Source organism: Halichoerus grypus, chromosome 4, assembly GCF_964656455.1.
Source record: "Halichoerus grypus chromosome 4, mHalGry1.hap1.1, whole genome shotgun sequence".
NCBI classification, from domain to species: Eukaryota; Metazoa; Chordata; class Mammalia; order Carnivora; family Phocidae; genus Halichoerus; species Halichoerus grypus.
The window spans coordinates 147,569,027-147,589,538 of NC_135715.1; the positions used below are offsets into that span (position 1 = coordinate 147,569,027).

Sequence of the window (20,512 nt, forward strand, 5' to 3'; positions counted from 1 at the left end):
ATGGCTTTTGTATATTGTACAGAAATTAGGCATAAGCTATATGAGTAATGGAGCACTTAAAAATCATCTAAAAACCGTCTTGATAGACAAAGCTTATTTCTTTAAACAGTATTGAAGGATTTGATGTCCACCGTCTACTGGGGCCATGAAATCAGTGGCTTTGCCCCTGGAAGGTCAGTTTCTAACATATTAAAGAAGACTTGGCCACCATAAGGCATATGACAGAAATCCTGGCCACATTCCTTTCCTTCTGATCTGCCAGTCAGGTTTTTGGAGCTGTTTCCATTTTCTCCTTTCCTCTCTCCGGGAGCGGAGGTAACTTGGAAGAAAATGCAACAAAAACAGCTTGATGAGGCTAATAAAGGCTCTCTGCATTCAGCCTCCCACCCAGTAGCTCCTGCTCACACAGGCAAGGCAAAGCTGTGATCGAACAATGGTGTTTAGTGTGAAGGGCCTCACTTTTTGCATCTATTTTCCAAAACTTACATAGCTCACATGGTTCCTTTTGTCTAAAAATTACTAAAAAGCAATGCAAACTCATGTAAAAGTTTTCAACAGTGCAGAAAGATGAAATCACATATTACTAGCTCAGCCTTGGCAAGACAGTAGCTAGCCTCTCTGATTCTCAGTGTTTCCATTTGCTAAACAGGATAATGAAAGCTCTTTTGTAGGATTGCTCTAGGGACACCGTGAGATTACGTACATAAAATGCCTATTTTTATTATTATTATTACTAATATTAGTTTCTTTGTGGTTATATAGGTATTATTTTCATACCCTTGAGCAAAGAATAAATTTCCACTACTGAGAAGTTTGTTTTTCTTTTTCCAGGAAGTTGGAAACATTGGGAGGACCACGCAGAAAAATGGTGTCGGGGCGCCTGGGTGGCTCTGTCATGTTCCCAGGGCCCCTGGGATCGAGCCCCGAGTCGGGCTCCCTGGTTGGTGGGGAGCCTGCTTCTCCCTCTCCCTCTGCCAATCCCCCTGCTTGTGCTGCTCTCTCTCCTCTTTCTCTCTCTGTCATATAAGTAAATAAAATCTTTAAAAAAGAAAAGAAAAATGGTGAGTGTGGAATGGGACAATCCAATCAGCCAAATCAGCTAAATCAACTATGATGGTAAATGACGTGATGTCACCATCAGATCACATTTGCATTATACTAGGAGATGTCCGGAGTGTCCACAGGCACTCCAAAAGCAAAGAGGCCACAACTGAACACGCACGGCCTCTCATCTACTCTGCAGTCCATTTGGCCAGTTAATCTTCATGATGCCATTAGTAGCCACCCAAGATCTCAGTCTGACAATTTGGGTGTCTTTCTCCTTCTCCGTTCCCCACCCAAACAATCAACTATCTCTGTTGATACTAGCCCTAAATACTGAATCTGCCATGACTTTCCTCTCCTTTCATTTCCAAGACTTCAGCATCTCCTCACCACTTTGGGGAACACCTCTAAATTGGCCTCCTCTCCTCCAATCTATCCTTTTGTAATCCATCTTCCATACTGATAGCAAAGTGATCCTGCTAGGCGGACTGGTAGCAAGTCCCTTCCCTGATTGGTTTCTTTCACTACTTCATAATCACCTGCAGCCTAAATTTCAATTTCCTTATGTAGCCACCGCAGTTATTACAGGAATTAATGTATATGACGTGCTTAAATAGTGCCTGGGTACAGTAAATTCTATAGAAGTGTCTGCTATTATTTTTTTTAATGACCTCATTTTCATTCTCCTTTTCGATCTAAAACATTGTCACTCTGTCACAATCATTGCTCACAACTTTCCAAGCACACGGTGGGTGCTATTACACACCTCTGGGCTTCACACACACACACACACACACACTGCTCCAGTTTTTAGACCACCTAGTTGCACCCATCTATGTGTGGAACTCTTACTCTTTATAAGCCCGCCTCCCCTGGTGTTCCATAGTGTGCTCCCATACACCACATAATTTCTTCCAAATTCAGTGCAACCTTCGCACGTTGTAGTATGTTTCCAGGGGCAACCACCACACTGGATGGTAATTTGCTTATATATTGCCCTAACAGGTAGGAGCTCCCAGAATGCAGGGATTTATCTTGCTTATTTCAAGCCCCTGACTAAATGCCAGCACATAGTAAGCACCTAGTACTCATTTAGGAAATGTTTTTTTGAACAAATGAAAAGTGTATGCTACAATCAGACAAAATGTAATTAAGAATATTCGAGAACATAGAAATTCCCACTTGAGCAGAAAGAGGAAGTTAAAATCGGTAGAACTGCGGTTTAATTGTTAATCAATCATGGCTGTGATGCAGCAAAGCCCGTATGGCTAAGAGGTCCCGACTAATTGATCCGTGGGTGCTGCGTTAAGTGTTTTAGGAGAGTAATCCATACACCACCTTCTCCTCTACTTTGGGGTCAGGTGGTGGGAATTTTATTCACATTTCTGCAAAATTTCCAGGTGTCTCCGTAGGGCTGGACGACCAGCGCCCGGAAAGGCTCTTGGTCATGTACCCTCGGAGGCCGCCACCCGGCCCAGCGCCCCAGCACTGCGCGGAGCTCGTGCCCCCGGAGCAGCTCCGCCGCGGTGACAGCTGAGCCGCGGCCCCGGGCTCCCGGCGCGCCCCGCCCTGCGCATCACGTGCGCCAGGATGCTAACTTCCCCCTCCTCCGCCGCCCCCTCCCCCTCCGCTGCCTCCCGGCCTCCTCCTCCTGGTGAGGGCGTGCGAGGCAGACCGCGAGAGCGGGAGCGAGGGAGCGAGCGAGCGAGCGGGCGCTGCCGGAGCCCGCAGCCCGGGCGTCCGCCGCCGCCGGGAGCCCCGCAATATGCCGCCGCGGCCCTCTGGCTCTCGGCCATGGCGAGGCTCAGCCGGCGCGTCCCTTGTACCCTGCTGCTCGGCCTGGCCGCGCTGCTGCTGAAGGCGCGGCTGGTCCCCGCGGCCGCTCGAGCCGAGCTCAGCCGCTCCGACCTCAGCCTCATCCAGCAACAGCAACAGCAGCAGCAGCAGCAGCAGCAGCAACGGCAGCAGGAGGAGGCTGAGGAGGAGAGGCCAGAGGTGCCGGGGGCATCCTCCACCGTCACTGTTCCAGGTAGGTCCCGGCAGCCCGGCCCTGCCTTCCCATCACCGCGGGGGATCTCGGCTCGCGTCGCTGGCCTCCTCGCCCCTTCCTTAGCCAGCTCGCTTCCCATCGCTTGTCCCTACCCATTCCCGTCTCCCCGATCTCCCCAGACTGCCTGCCCAGGACTCGGGCTATGCTCTGGTTTCGGGAAACTGCCCTCTGGGTGGTGAGCTTTCTGGGAAGCGCGGAGCACTGCAGTAGGGTGGGGAGGGGTCGGGAGGAGTAGGGGTGAGTGACTGCCTTGATCGATCTTTTTCTTTTCCCTTTCTTCTTCCTGAATTCTTCCCTCTGCCCTGAGAATGACGCGCGCGCGCGCGCGCACACACACACACACACACACGCACGCACCTCAAATCCCTTTAGCATTCTGTTCTTTATCCTTTTCTTTCCTAGAGACTGAAAAATCTTGCAATAGACACCCACACGCCTTTTCATCATCTCGCCCTGCCTGCTATATTTAAATTTAGATCTGGAGAAAGAAATCTTGATATTTTATTTTTCATTTCTGGCTTTTCTTATCCCAGGAAGGGTTTAAATCAGTTTGCAAGAATTCCTTCAATATAATAAGATGAAATAAAACAAAATGGAACAGGATTTGTAATTGAAGGAAAAGGGAAAAGAAGAGGTGGACCGGTAAGATAAAGTCTGTAGTGATGTTAGTACAGCAAAGCCTGCCTCCAGAGAGGGTAATCTCCTTACTTGTTAGTAGAACTTAATGAGGCAGATTCTCGACGCTATTCAGTGAGGGTGCGGAAATATACTGTAGAATATGTGGCCGTTAACAGTCCCTCAGTTCCCGCCCTCCCCCCCATTAAAGCTCCAGGGTAAAGAGAAAGCTGGACTATCCATTTTAATAACCTCTCCCCACCCCCACCCCAGTTCCCTTCCCTGCTGTAGAGGCTGCCTGCTATTTAGAAAGAAAAAAAAAAAGCCATCAGTTTTTTTGGCAAGTGGGCTTAGTTTCCTGCAAAACCAAAGTGAATTATATTTTAACATTTGTTTTTGTTTTAAAATCCTGCCTGGTAATATACAAGATGTTGAAAATGAGATTTCCAAGAGTGGAATCAGCCTCTTATTTTGTACCGCTTGCTCATCATCGAAGAGCCCTGCTCAGGCACCGCAGCTGCGGTCCATGACAGGATGATTTAATTTCTCAGAGTGCTCCGAGCAGAGGATGAAATCACCAAGTGTGCAGGAAAGCATGTGTTTCTGACACCCTCTTAAACCAATTAATAACACTCAAGCGGGTTAGAAGTCGTGAAAGATACGCAGTATATGATGGTTTTCCTAGGTAGCTTTTATAACTGAAAGTGCTACCAACATGGTTTGGGCGAGGCTGTTGTTAGATGTGCCGTTTGCTAAACTTAAGGAAATTAAAGATAGAAGAGCAATTGAGAGCCTGTCTTCATTATGAGAGGGATTTCAGAAACCAATGACAAAACAGAATTCTGAGAGAGTGTTGATGGATTCTGTGGTTTGCTGTGTGTTTTTATTTTGATATATCTTCTTTCAGGAATATTAATTAGGTAAATGGGTTTTGACCACTCTGGTATATGTTGTGATGAAGGTTATGAAAAACTACAATCATAGGACAACTTTTGTATTGAGCTGCAAATTAAAATACTTGTTTTCTGATACTCGTGAAAATAATTTTGAAAAAGGTTGTTGTTTGGGAAACTCGCAGTTTTTGTCTTATTTACATATGAGATTAATCAAAATAAAGGAATCAGTATCTAGCAGATAAAACTAGAGCCTGAAAAGTAACGGATTATGACTCCTGCTTTTCCCTCAAAAAATGAACTCCCCAAAGCCAGTGGCAAACGAGAGCAATTCAGTTGATTGTGATTTTAGTTACTGGAATATTGTGTCGTATAACGAAATACAACCAATAAACAAACGAGTTAAAATATTCCTCTGAGCACATTGTGATCTCTGGATTGAACTGGTCTTCCTGTTTCAACCTTTGTTCCTTTAGTGTCTGTTCTCCTCTCACAGCTAGTGATCTCTTGAAAAACATTCCATAGGATCATTTCTGCCATCATTTCTGCCCACAGTCCTCTGGTGGCTGCCCTGCTCTTTCACACTAGATGCCCAGACACTGAAAATAGCCCATCGAGGCTTAGCTCCTCCCTGTGCCCCTCCCTCTCCTGTCTCTAACTTCTTGGACCCTGACTCACTCCAGTACATCCACACCACACTGGCTCCCTGTGTCTTCGTTTTGTAAATGGGCTCCCGCATGGGGTCTTTGCACTTGCCATTTTCTCTGCCTGGAATTCTGGAACTTCACTTTCCTCAGGTTTGCTCAATGTCACTGTCACAAAGAAGCCTTTCCTGACCAGCTCTATTAAATAGTAATCTGCATGCCCTTTTGTATTACTGCTTCTCCATGGCACTTACTACCCTCAGCCCTTCCTATAAACCTGCCTCCTCGCCCTAGAACATAAGCTCCATAAGGACATGAACTTTGTTCTGTTCACTATTACGTTAAATTATTCATATATTTCGAGGACCTAGAAGAGCATCTATTGCACATAGGCACGGATAAATTTGTTGAATGAGTGAATGAATGAATAAATGAATAAACAAAAATTCTGGCATCAAGGATCTTTCCGAGTGTTTGCTATTTCATTATCTTGTGAAATTCTGCACTGGAATGTAATGGGGGATATGTAAAAATAAAGGAATGTTAGGTAGAAATATTTGTAAGTAGACGTTGTGAAGTTTAGATCTTTAGTTTTAGCGAATTTCAGTGTTTATCCTATTCTGACTATAGAGAACTGATTGATGCCAATACTTGAGTCCACTTATTACATCCTGTCAAGATTCTTCACCCAAGTGCACTTATAATCCTGTTATGACCTAGGAGGTATTAATATACCTTTAAATAGCTGTTATGGAGCTTGAGTTAATTGTTTGACTCTGTTTGGCACTTCTGATTCTTTGGACACATTATGTGAAGAACTATAGGACTTGTCACAGGCAAAACTTTGAAAACGAATACAGCATATTTAGTGACTGGTATGTGACTGAGCCTTGTCAGTCCATAGTAGAGAAATTGAACATTGACCTTGATTCATATTCTCTGGATACTATTAATCTAAAAATTTATATCTCTTTGTATTCCTGAGAAATAAAGAAGTTGAATATGAGATTGAAATAATCAGGATGTAAAAAAAGTGAATTTTCGTTTTCTCATTAACTTATAAAACACCATCTTTAGAGAGCAGTGAGAATAGAGAGAGATCTGTCAAATCAATTGTTTTCTCCAGTGTAGGCAGTAGCTCGGGTTTCTCCATCTGCCCCAGTGTTTGTTAGAAATAAATATTTGAGAGATCAGGGGAGAATTAATTTGGGGGCTGGTGGTAGCTGAGAAACCATATCCTATTCACTCTGATGGCCCATTAGATGGGAGGCCTGCTGGGGGTGGGGCGAGGGGAGCTAGAGAAAATAATGAGCTCCATTTCAAATTCTCCACATGAAGTGCAGCTACAGGGCACCTCCATGCATTTTTATAAATGTCTTCTGGATGCAGAAAAAGCTTCTTGAGAGATACATATTCGTGGTATAAAGTTTTTGATTGTACATTTTGCTGATATATATTTTTAGCCTTTTTATTTTGGAAAATGTCAAATACATGGAAAGTAAACAGAACAGTGTTTAAAAAGCCCATACTGGTCTCCCAGCTTTAACAGTGGCTGAATGTTTCACCCACACATCCACCCATTTCCACTGTGTGGGGTTTTCTTTTGGAGGGGGGTGTACATACATTGAAATGTACATACCTTAGGTGTACTATTTTGTATGTTTGACAAATGGATAGGCTCATGTGACCATCACCCTTATGAAGGTATAGAACCTTTACATCACCGTGGAAAGTTCCCTCCCGCCCCCTTCCCAGGCAATCCCTGTCCCTTATCAAGAGACAACCACCATTCTAATTATTTTTATCACAGATGAATTCTGCATTTTCTAGAGCCTCGTAAAATAGAATCATGTAGCATGTACTCTTTTGTGTCTGGCTTCTTTAGCTCTAATTTTCAGAGGTTTCATCCATACTGTTCCATGTTCAGTAGTTTCTTTCTTTTTACTGTTGAGCCATTGTCCATCGTAGGAATTACTCCAGTTTGGTTTAGCGCTTCCTTTTATTGATGGCTATTTGGGTTATTTCCAGTTTTAACTATTGTAAATGAAGCTGCTACATTCCTGGACAAATCGTTGGGTGCGCACATCTTCGTATCTCTTCAGTAAGTGCCCAGGAGTGGAATTGCTGGGCCAAGCGGTATGCTTATGAAGTTAAAACATTTTTTCCCCTATTCTGTATAGCTGGAACCCACCACACTTAATAACATTTAATTTAAAAATTATGACATTTGATAGAGTATTACCATATACTTTCTATTAAATTCAAAGAACTTGATTTAAACTTGTTGATTTAAACAAACCTGATTGAAATCTCCCATCCATGAAAGCATTTATTTACTTTTTTTTTTCTATTTCAATGAATCTGAAAATCAGTAGGAGAAGTGGGATTAGAAATGGACTGTTCTATCTGAAGTACTCATGCTTTAAAGGCCATATTCCCAGATGGGGTAATTATGATTTCTTTCCAGGATTTTAGTAACCAAAGGGAGCTATTTCTTGGTGTTGATTACTGGTTGAAAAACACATGCCATTGTGTTGAATTTGAGTTCAGTTTGTTTGGGTGGTGGTTCTGTAATGTTTTTAATGTGATTGAACAGAAACAGCCAAATATTTTTTTGAAACAAAACTCCCCTCTCCCCCCGCAGTCAAGTATATAAATATTGAACTCGATTCTCTTTCAACGTTCTGACTAGGTTAGCTGCAGCATTGTCATTCATTTCCTGGGCTTAGTGTAATGTGTCTTAGTTTCCTTTTGTCCAAATTGCCTTAGCTAGGACATAGAAACAATGTTTTCCATCTGCTATTGGTAAAAAGTATACTTTGTAGTATTTACCTGGAAAATTCTAAAACTTTGAAAGCTGTGTGTTGTGATGCAGTACATCATAAGCTTCAGAAACAGCCTCTGTTTGCTTTGCAGATTGTTTGGAGATGTCTTTTTAGTTCACCTTTTGTGTAAGCACAATCCATATGTCTAAAACATACCAGATTCTAGCCTTTTAAATTCTCTTACGACTGTTTGTGTCATCAGAACCAGGCAGTATTCTTAAGTACTTGACGATAAGATCTGTGAATATAAAGGCCAGTTCACTTGGGCCTAAAATGAGTGATTCTGAGTAGCGTATTTCATTTCACGTAGGGTAGAGTGTGTCAAGGAAATGGTAATCATTTTCTGTCCTTACTAACATGTCAAATCTGCTGCTGGGATCTAGTGAACCCAGACTGTAACACGCCCCAATCCTGTATTATGCCTCTATGAAAACTTCAGCTGATAATGCTGGTTAAGATCTCCGTGTTAAGGTTCTATGTCTTGCACAGAAATTAAGATTTAAAATGAATTTTTTATATGTGAGTGAGATCTTGATTTCTATTTAATGTGCTTTTTTTCTAAAGGAGGTTTCTATATCATAATAATTTAGAAAATAATTGCATTATCAGTTATTGTACTTAGTTCAGTTTTGTTTCTGTTCAGTGAAGAAATATTATTTAAAAACTATATAGTTTTAATTCATTTGTTAGCTCTGCTGACATTTAGAACACTTACACAGCTAAGGCAATACCAATTCATTATCTATGGCCCTAAATGCTGGTTGGTTTAAGGTGTCCAGTTAGTTGGAACCTGGTAGAAATGTCCAAGCTCAACCCAGAGCTCATGTTGTGAGGACCCTGGCTTATCTTTGTGGTAAGTACTCTAGGGATATTGTATAATTCCATATCCTTTGGCCTTTCTGTAATGTAAATCCAGCATCCGTGGTTTTATTCCCACCTACCTACTCCTCTGCTTTATTGTCACAGAAAGAGAAACAGGATGGATAGATGGATGATTTGTTTTTCCTAATGGATTAACTAAACCAGGAGTTGAATAGAAGTTGGAAGTGTCTTGGAGTTTCCGACTTACTGGATTTTGTGACCCGTTCCACCCTTGCTTGAACCCCTGTTTTTTGGAAAGGATGGAAATTAAGTTGTCAAAATATGCTCAATATAGTTAAATGGATTGTGTTTCTTCAAAACTTTGAACATGTTCTTTCACATTTGTATGAGTAGAGTTTACTTATAAATGTCTGGGTGACTGAGACAAGATTACCAAAGATATCAAAAGAATGTCTATTTATTGTAAAAATGAAAATAGGGAGGCCATGCTTTTTATGTAAGGGGAAAAAAAGGTCACCAAAAGTAATGGGAATAGTAGGATTTATTTAAATATTTCACTAAGTAAAATGAACCATGCATGAATTAGTGATAAGAGTATGTCATGAAACATAAACTATGATTAATTCAATTTGTGCACCTGAAGTTAGAAAAAAAATCTATCTACTTATGTTTAAATGAATTGGTGTATTCCAAATATTTGCATTTAAAGACGGACACCTTCTCTTCATGAAACAAGTACTTCCCAAAGTATAGTTTCTTTGTATATTTGTGCTATTAGATTTTGGACTTAATACTTCCTAAATTAATCAGAGTTTAACTCTCATCCATGATCATAAACAAGAAAAATATTTTTTAGTAATGTATGAAACAACTAATCTGATCTTCCAATGCTATTTATAGTGTCTAATATCAATGAAAATATGTAATAATTAAAAATACACAATTTTCACTTTGCAGATTATAGTAAGCCTTCTTGAAATCCTGTGCTCTTGGAACGAGGGGGTAGAAGTGACCTTCCCCTAAGTGCTTTGCCCTGGCAGTGTTTGAAAAGTATGTGACATAAGCTGGAACACATCTGTATCTGAAAAGACATTGTGGTTTCACCCGGCAGTTACAAGTCGGAGAAAGCTGAGAGTTAAGGATAATCTGATGATTTCCCTCCAAGTAAATATGACTAAGATGAGTGAGTGTTTTTATCGTCTAAACTTTCCCTATCAACGGATTCAAGTTTGTGAATGAGAAGAATCGAAAGAATGTGTATTTTAAAATTCCTTCTGTACCATAGTATTTCAAAGAGGGAAGGCCTTGTGAATTAATAAAGCTTGGTTAAGTGAGGGATGTGAAAATGTAGGAGGTGAAGTCTTTGGAGTCTGAAGAGAAAGGAGTCAGAAGTAATATCACTCACTGTGATGAGTATGAGACGGGGTCAGGTAAGTATGTTCATGGGAGTGGAAAGTACTCACAAGTTGTGGATTTTTCTCCTCCCTGTGTGTAGAGGGGACTCACTGTCCTTTATACCTTATAAGACAGAGGTTCTAAGCAGTTAGTGGGAGGGTGTAGGGGGTTCATGGATAGTCTGAAATTAATGATGCAGTCTGCAATTATCTAGTATTCAGAGTATCTGAGAGATTTTCAAAGGAATCCTTGACCCCAGAAATGTTAAGAAAACCGGCCATGGTTAATTAGGCCTTTGTGAGTGGACTCAGTAAGAAGAGGACAAAGGTAACATTCAGACTCAAATAACAGTTTTGTATGTTCTTAGCATGTGAAGTTTCTCTGTTGTGCGCACGTGATGGGTAAAATTAGTAAATGTGACAACAGCATAACTAATCCTGCCCAAGGCTTTAACCCTTACAAGAACTGGTTGCTTGGGATCCATGTGCCTTGGTCAGTCCTTGCGTCCTTTGGCTTTCCATCCCATTTGTAGAATGGCTACCAGTATGCAACAGATCTCTTTTGGTAAATCACATGACTCTGGATTGCTTTGTATCCAGGTTTCGTTATATAATAAACTGGTGGGATACCTTATACCTGAAAAAACCCTCTGTTCAGAATTCTTTGGCAGTCAACCCAGAAACTCTCTGCATCTTGGCTTTTGGCCATCCTGTGGAAGGATAGGGTCACTGAGATTAATTTAATAATCTTAATAAGGGCTCTGATGATTTTGTGAGTCCTCTAATCCCTCTAGGTCTGATTATAAACCTCAATCAGTTTTAGCAGATGAGGACCTACCTTGGTTGTTATTAATTCCCCAAGAAGGCATTTATAAAAACCTAAGCCTTTCCCCACCCACTGAAACACATATTAATCTTTGGTCTTTAAACAGTTTGGGGGTCAAAATAGTCATTTTGGTTTACAGCGATTTAAGTCGGCCAGCAGTTGAACTTGCTGCATTCATTACTGGTGCTGTTTTGTGCTTTCAAAATTAATAGTGTTCCTAAAACTCACTGAAACCTGTATTCTTCTACTCACTTTTTTGATTCATGCCTTTCCTGGTTTCACTAATAACTTATTACATTGGAAAAGTTAGATGCTACGAAGAGTGCATAGCAGAGTGAAGAATTTTCTTTGTTTTGAGGAACAACTTTATATTGCAGAATTTTTCTTTCATTTGAAAATCCAAATGGAGAGATTAGTATTTCAACACATTCTGATGTTCCAAAGGTAAATAATAGCACGCGTTGCGACTTGGAAAGTTGCCGCTTCAGAGAACAGCGTGAGACACAGACAAGAAAAAGGCCCTCCTGCCGAATCCAGGTCTGACTGTGACCGCTGTGCCCCGCGTACGTGAGGAGCTGCTCATGGTCCGCAACTCTTGGCAGGGACTGTATGTGGGGCCCATCACAGATCCAGCAGCTTGAAGATAGGTCTCACAAAGGCACATGAAAATCGGCTGACCCAGTTCACTCACCTGTCCTCCCCATCGGCATTACTTATCAATAATAGACAATATCAAGTCTATAGCTTTGAATAATTGGCTATGCAATAATTATGTTATTTAAAAAAAAGTGATGCTTAAGTATTAATATTACAACCGTAAAGTGTTTGATACTGTAATATAGAGGTAATTAAAATATCTTTATATTCTAAAACATAAAAATAGAAAAGATAGTGTATTTTTTCTTCTCACTCTTCCCTCTCACAAGGTGATCTCATCCACTTAAGTTGCTTTAAATACCATCTATATGCTAAGACTCCCCAGAGCTCACTCCTGAATATATCCACCAATTATTTTGACATCTTTATGTGGATATATCACAGGTATTTCAGTTTAAGCATGTCTAAAATGAGACCCTTGATTTTTTTCACCACTCCTTCCAGAATAGAAAAATCTCCTTTATTGTTTTTTTTTTTTCTCTAACTATAATCCCCAGAATTTATGTATCTTATAACTGGAAGTTTTTAACTTTGACCACCTTCTTCAACCTTCCTTCCTCCCTTATTGCTATTAAAAACCAGTGGAGTGCCTCACTGGCATTGGTTATTCTTATGCTCTACAGGTTAGCACACTAGCGGCCTCCTTATGTCCATTCTTGATGCTCTAAAATCCATATTCCCCAGAGCAACCATGGGGATCCTCTGCTCCCCCACCCCCATAGCGGTTATTTTATTTTTAAATCCAAATCTGATTGCGTTTCCCATGACATTGAGAACCAAGTCGAAGGTCTTAACGTGACCCACAAGGCTTTGCGGGATTTACTATTCCAGTCTCAGCTCCAGTTCTCTGTGCCTTGAGTGTGGCAGATTTTGTGCCTCGGGGCCTTTGATACACACACACACACACACACACACACACACACACACACACACACACACAGTTCACCTGGCTAATTGCATTCAAACTTCAGATGTTAACTTAAATGCTCCTTTTAAACAGGTTTTCTTTGACTTTCCAAACTGAGCTAGGTTCCTCTGTTATGTGCTCCCATAAGCACCTCCTACTTGTTCAAGGTATGTGGTTGATTTGTAGCTAGGCACCCATTCTGTATTTCCATATTTGTCTTCTCTAGAAGTCAGACGAGGCCAGGTGCAATAATTGTTTTGGTTGGGGTTGTATTCCTGTATAAATATTTATTGAATAAGTGAATGACTCCATATAGAGAAATATTTGATTGAATACCTTCTTTCATTCCCATGCTTGAGTTGGCTTCTCTGGAAAGTATATATAGGAAAAGGATATTATATAGGGAAAAGGCTGTAGGACTTTCAGAATGAAGTGGCCAAAGTATATATATATTTGGGATCAAGAGAATGCCCGGTATCAAAAACATATCTGGGAAGAGGAACGTATTTACTCAAATTCAGTACAACATATATCGGTTTATATATGGGGCCAGAGATAATAAGATTCCTACAGTGACTGATTTCATTCGTCTTCTTTTTTCTTTTTTTAAACAAAGCTCCCTGAGTATCTACTGTTTGCCAGGCACTCCATCACCCCTGATTGCGGAGTACACCCAGTGGGGCTGTAGATAAAGAGACCATAAATGATAATAGAGTGTGGCGAGTGCTATGTTGCAGGAGTGTAGAGAGGATACTGTGGAGACACAGGTTTGGGCTAAATCATTTGGCCTGTTTCCTGGAAGAAAGCACACTTAAAGTGAGTTTCAAAGGGATGTAAAAAAGCAAAAGAAGGACATTATCTTCTTACTTTTAATTTAGATTTTTTTCCATTTCCTTCTGTGATAACAATATAATAATTCTATTCCCTTTTACCTTTGGTATTCTCTAGAATTTTATTTCCTACCTCTATGGCTCATCATTTTGAGATTTTTAGAAAAGAAAAAAAAATAATGTAGCTTCTTTCACAGTGCCCACAAACTTCTTAAAGACACCAGACTGATGGTATGCACTCCTCTCTTAAAGAAAGGAATTGAATCCAGAATTCAAGCATAAGCCCATTTCTTTGAGTGTAGATCTGCTGTGACCTGGCAGTCAGTCCTTTTTGCCTTCACGTTGATACACGGCAGAAATACTTTGCCATGAAAACAGTTGGGGTGTCACCACCTTGACCACATTGTGCTGTTTTCTTAATATGTCAGTCTTCAGCGTGAACACAACAGAGCAGTTGTGTGTCGATGTCCCCTAGGACCCCTCTCTCCGATCTGTGCCAGCCTGGTGACCATTTTCCAAATCTGTCGTGAAAACGACTTGGCTCCTCTTCTTTCCCCTTCAGTGACCCCAAATTCCATTTCCATACCTCACCGAAAGAAGTGAGTGATTTAAAATATATCCTGTTAATGATTGTGGTTGACCATCCGAATTGAGACTTTTAAAAAATGTAATTACACAAAACAGTTGCTTGGTTTGTTGCTAAGTCAGAAAGTTTATGACACCTAATAGAGAGGAATTTTATGTATTCATGAAGTTTTTCTCCATTAAGGTTAAGCTAGAGCTGGACTCCTAGCAAGAGGCCATTTAGCTGAAAATTGCTAAAGCAAGAGAAAGGGCATCACATTTACTTAAGCTAGATACATTGATGCATTTTTATGGATACAATTGAAGTTTGCTCCTGCCACCTAAAGCATTTTATCATGCAGTTTTTGAATTTTTTTTTTTTTTAAACTCCTGAAATGTTGTAAATCTTCCAGGCTAGGGGGATTGAGACACTCATACAGGTGGCTTACCAGGGAGAGCATATGGGCTGTTCTCCCTTGGGCTCCAGCCCCAGTGTATTAGCCTCTCAGGCTACTTGTGTGGTGTGTTGTCTCTCAGGGCTTCCCTTACCCTTTGTACCACGTGTCCCACCATTCGAAATGTGAACTGTATTTACATGGAAGAGACCTTATATAAATCTATTTAGTGGAAGACCTTGTCTTCACCCAGCAGATCTGCCCCACCCCCGCCCCGCCCATCGTGTCTATTTCAGTCCTCTCTCTGACCCTGACGTGGAGAACCCGGCATCAGCATTGATTCGGTTCTCCCTCTCATACGCTCGCCTGTCACTCGATGAGTTCTTTTAAGTACCCATCACAGTGTCTTTAGTCCATTCCGTCGGATTTATTCTTGCAGCCACTTGCTCTGTCCAGGCCCCTGCTCCATTTGTTGGGTCTGTTACAATAACCTAGTAGGTCTTGCTATTCTTTTCCTCCCTCTAAGTCAGACCATACCCATACTGCATGCATCTTCCTGCAACATTGCTTCCTTTTCTTAAGCTTTTATTATATCGTCATTAAAATTTGAAGTCTTCTGTCAGGCTTCTACTTCCCTCCAACTTTTTATAATGAATATTTTGAAATATACTGGAAAATTGAAATAGCATAATGAATATCCACATATTCTTCACCAGGATGCAACAGTTGTCAAAATTTTGTCATATTTGCTTCATCTCTGTTATAATTTGCTTTATCTCCATGTACGCGGGGGCGCGCGCGCTCACAGGGCCTTCGGTATTGCAGAACCAATTGAAACTTAGTCGTATGCTTCCTGATTTTCACCCCTAAAAGCTTCAGCATGCCTCTCTTAACATCTAGGTAACCTTTGGTGGACAAGTAATCATTTTTTTGAAATGGTAAAATAATTAACAACTTTTTAGGGAACTATATAAAAATGAGGAAAAAGTAGAGCTTCAAGTAACAAATGAATAAATAAACTTTATAGATTGTATGTGGCAAATTCTTAAGAAGGGTTCACTTTGCTGACTTGTTATATTTGTGCAAATAACATTTTATTTATATTGCATGTACACCACATTGTGGTAGGACTGTGCTTTGTATAAAGGTAGCATTTTAGTCAGTTATAGGACTCTCCAAAGTGAGAGGTTCTGCTAGGCCTCCAATTTATTTTGTTCCTTGGTCATTTCTTACTGATCAAGGTCGGTTGTTTATATGTAACTTCTACGCAGTCATATATAGAATTGTCTGGTACCTCTCTTCCCCTTTCTTTTGCTGCCTTCATCCATCCACGTTTGATGGTGGAAATGGTTAAGAAGTAAAACCGAAGAGTTCTCATCAGCTTTGCTCCCCACTATGTGGATAGAGCTAGTAGCCTGTGAGTGGAAAGGGAGAAGCCGGTAACACGGAGATGGAGTTCCTGGTTTCGGTCATTCCCAAGATCTGGCCAGATAACTGTTAATCCTCATGTTTTGCTTGTATAGCCTTTCCTTGTATGAGCTGATAAATTCCCATTTTTGCCTCAGCAAGTTCTGGTTGGATTTCTGTTAACATTTTGAGCCTGCTATGGCTTTTTAGTTATTTCCTGCACTAAGTCCTAACTCCAAGCAAATTTTAAATTTGTTGACATTTTCTCTCCCCAGTGGCCCTGCCCTACTGCTGTCTTATCCAGAACTCTCCCCAAAACCCAGCTCTGCTCTACTTTGTCCATGGAGCTTTTCCAGTCCGTAATTATTTTTCTCTTACAAGATCACTTACAATCTCTATTTGGTGATTCAGTATTTGATAACATGTTTTAAATTAGTCTGGAATTGTTTCTGGTGTGTTTATTTTGTCTTTCTCTTGAGCCTCTGAATTCCTTCAGAGCATAGATATCTTCATTCGCCCATTTTACATCCCGGAATGCCTAACACTCCGTAAGTGCTCAAGGAAAGCATGTTGATTTGTAACCATGTTACGACTATGTATATTAAGAGAAATATCTAAGGAACTCTAATTGTTTTTTTGTTATTTATGTATCTACTCCTCCTGCCTATCACAGTGCTAGACACACAGTTGGTACTCCAAAATGCATGGTAATTAAAAAAAGTGTGTTTGTCCTTAGACTTATGAGTCTGGGGCAAATGCTGATGGTATTAAAATGAATTTGAAGATGATGAATTGAATAATACTACATGATGCTTTAAGATTGAGAACCATCATCAGTCAGTCATGATATTAATATACCAAAATATAGTGCTTAAACCTGTAGCACTTTTTAGAGTCCTTTCCTTTCCCTGCCCTATATATTTGTTTCCTTCCATTTTTACTTTTATTTTTTGTCTCTCATTAACACTTAGTTTTGTCACTTTTTGGTCCATGATGATCACCTCATGCCTCTCACTTGGGCTCCCCTCCTTTTCCCACCTTCATTTTCCCGCACTTCACGGTGCTAATTTAGATGTAGGATTGCAGGAAGAACCTTTTCATCTCCTCAAAATACTGCCCTAGGGCCTCTGAATTATAAAAACAAGTTTCTAAATCTACACTGCAAACAAGTACATTTAATTAATCAGTCTTCAATAATTATCAAGCAAAAGTCCTCTTTGTCACAGAAAGTATGATACATCAGAGCAGTCATTAAACTTTTTTTTTTTAAGATTTTATTTATTTATTTGACAGAGGGAGAGCACAGGCAGGGGGAGCAGCAGAGGCAGAGGGAGAAGCAGGCCTCCCACCGAGCAGAGAGCCCACTGTGGGGCTTGATCCCAGGACCCTGGGACCATGACCTGAGCCGAGGCAGACGCTTAACGACTGAGCCACCCAGGCGCCCCTCATTAAACCTTTTTATTGGCACTTTAAAACACTGGGTGACTAGCTGACTCTTAGTTCATGACTGTAATGTTGGAGAGGAACGGCCTTGGTGAATTTGAGACCTAAACGAAGGCCGGTATGGCCGCCTTGGAGAGCTGAGTCAAGCGAGGCAGGGTTCGGGTGTGGTTGGTTAGGGGGGGGAAGTCAGCTTCTGTGCACTCACACCCGTGCTTCCGTGGTCGATGGCTTTACCAGGAAAGGTAGCATTCCAGGGCTGTGTGGTTTCGTGGTTAGAACATGGGCTTGGGAGTTCGGGCAACTGGGATTAAACAATCTGCTCCGTCTTCTTAGGTGTGGTCTTGGGCCTAGGTGTGCCTTGCAGAATGTTGTTAAGTATTAAAGTTGATACATGTGAAACACCTGGACTTAACAGATACTTATCAATTACTATTATTAGTAGGGATTATTTTTAGTAAATGAAACATTTCAGAAGTACGAATACTCTGTCTTGATATATATTCTTGGTAGTATGTTCGTAAGGGTTGAGTGGGTACACAGAAAAGGTAAATATGCCAGTTTCACAACTTTCTAGTAAGTGAAGCTAGATTTGTTTTCATTGTTCTATTATGTTTCTTTGTAAATTAGACTCTAAAAGTGCATATGTGTTTCTGTAATAAGAAATATTGAAGTATATGGTGGAATAAAATTACTGTTTTTCTTTTAAAGCAACCTAGAAACAACATTGTCTTTGGAATGTTACCTAAAGGAAGCAAGCAAGCAAAACATACTTGAAAGCCAAAAATCAGAGTGAGGTATTCATCTGTGAGCTTCAAGTTTTCACTATTCTGTTGATTCCTTTTGTTTCGCTGAGAAGACAAATTGGCTTTTAAGAAAGACTGAATTCAAACAGTAGTTTTTATTATTCTTTTTTCTGTCCAGAAAATCTTAAAATGAGCTAGAATATTCTCAGCATGCAAATAAGCCAATGAATACTGGCTCTGGTTCTTTGGAAAACTTTGTATTCAAAGGATAGTGTTTTTTCTTTATGGAGAAAACAAGAATGTTTTGCAGTTCTCTCTCTTTGCTAGCCTTGGCATTGTGCTGGGGAGTATTATTTGTCCATTGAAATGGTGTGCTTGAAACACTCTTCTTAGAAAAGAATTCTGCAAAGCAGATGAAATCTTACCTATTTTTGAATACATACTCAGAGAAGTAGTAAAGCTTATTTCTCTCTAGTATCACCAGTTACTATTCCACCATAAAGGGCCATTTACATCCTGATGGAGGCCGCTGATTGATTAACATATTGATTAGGTCTAAAAGCTTGCGTCCTGTGAAATTCGAAGCTGATGGAATTCTTAAATTGGTATGGCAGCCACACCTAACCAGTTCAGAATTTTCTAATGTTGACAATATTCACAAAACACATTTAAGCAGTTTTCATTAAGAGATGGGATAAAAGAATGGAATAGAATTATAAACTCCACGTTAAGAGAAAGGTGTTCAGAAATTGCCATTCTTATTTCTCTAGGAAGCAGGAGAAAGTCATGAGTTATAAAGGCCAGATAGAATTCATCAGGACTTTATTAAAAATTCCTAGTCATGATAGGGGTTGTGTCCAAATTAAAATAAACCAGATGAAGTTTGCAAAGCTGGTAGGACAAAAATAAATCAGAGCAAGTAGTTTGGGAATTATTTTTTGTCCTCTTTCAATGTAACTGAAAACAGAGGAATGAGCATGTCAAACTGATCTTTTTCCTCCCTACTCCCAGAGCCCTGCAAAGGGTAGGAACGCAGTATGAACCCTGGACTTGTGCGGGGTTGGCAGTAACAGCTTCCTGAACGGTTGGGTCCGTGGATAAATGTTTGCTTCTTGATTGGTTGGGTGAAATTGATTGGCACGTGTGGCAAAGGCTAATAAGACAGCTATGTCTAAATTGATGGTTAGCTAAATAGAAGATTTGACCTCTATCATTGTTTTTTTTAATCTTTTTTTTTTTTTTTTAGAGTTTACTGAAGAGAGAGAGGTAGAGGCAGAGGCAAAGGCAGAGGGAGAGGCAGGCTCCCCGCTGAGCAGGGAGCTGGATGTGGGGCTCCATCCCAGGACCCCGGGGATCACCAGCTGAGCGGAAGACAGACGCTTAACCGACTGAGCCACCCAGGCACCCTATCACTCAGTTTTTAGCCTAAATAAAGCAGGTTATGCTATTCTCTCAGGCTTTGTTGTAAGAGAAAGAATTAGAAAACTTTAGAGATGGTAATTTCTTAGTCTATAAAGTCCAATAATTAAAAATTAAATATATACTGAGATTCTAAGATGGAAAATTATTCAAACAGTCAAATAGAGATGGGCATATAGTGTAACACTCAAATTGAATATAGCAAGTGCAGATGATCGTTTACTATGCAGTCTCTTTTTGCAAAGACTTTGAAGAGCAGGTTTTCTATTCTCAATATACCTGTCATTTATAAGTGGAATGGACATAAACATATAATACAAGGCAAGATGTTATAATATGCCCACTAGAGTTTTAAAGTGCTGTGGGAACAGGAGGTAAGGTGAGACAGACTTTCAATTATTAAGGGGCTGATTTTCTGATTGTTTACAGCTTAATTACCTGCTATTTGATCAACACAGTTTTAGAACCTACATAATAAAGGGGTGGTTGGAAAGGAATCAATTTCTTTTCTTTTTCTTTTTTTTTTTGCCTATTGTGTCTAAAAGGAAGGTTAGCTGGTAGAACTTAAGGCAGGAAATAGAAACTAGGATTTTGGTTTGTATTTTTATGATTATTCATATCTTCACTGTAGGAATAAATTCCTCTACTTCTGTTATTTTTATTTAAGACATTTTCATCTTAATTATGAAATATTTCAAACATAGACATATAGTCTATATATAATGGATATCCATGTACTCATCACTGAAATTAATCCAATATTAGCTTTTTGCTGTATTTGCTTCAGATTTCTTTCCCTAAGGAATAAAAATTGGAGATGACTCAAGCTTCACTTTCATTCGTTTACCCCACATTATCCAGAATTATTATTACATTATTATATATTATGTAATAATTATTCTGAAGTGGGTGTCAATCTTTTTGTTTGAAAACTATAATAGATGTATGTACATATTATACGTATCCTTTTGCAATTTGATCTTTTTCATTCAACAGCATTTTGGGGGACTTGTTGATACATTCACGCTTCATTA

At 40.2% G+C, this 20,512-nt stretch overlaps 1 protein-coding gene across 1 annotated transcript in view; it reads left to right on the forward strand.

The window, feature by feature from the left end:
• The first annotated feature begins 2,677 nt into the window (after positions 1 to 2,677).
• Positions 2,678 to 20,512, forward strand: part of FAM171B (family with sequence similarity 171 member B) — a 63,913-nt gene continuing 46,078 nt past the window's right edge. Inside the window, exon 1 of the mRNA XM_036073830.2 lies at positions 2,678 to 3,073. Within this exon, the coding sequence (XP_035929723.1) occupies positions 2,839 to 3,073 (235 nt within the window). The 5' untranslated portion in view covers positions 2,678 to 2,838. The remainder of the gene's footprint in view (positions 3,074 to 20,512) is intronic.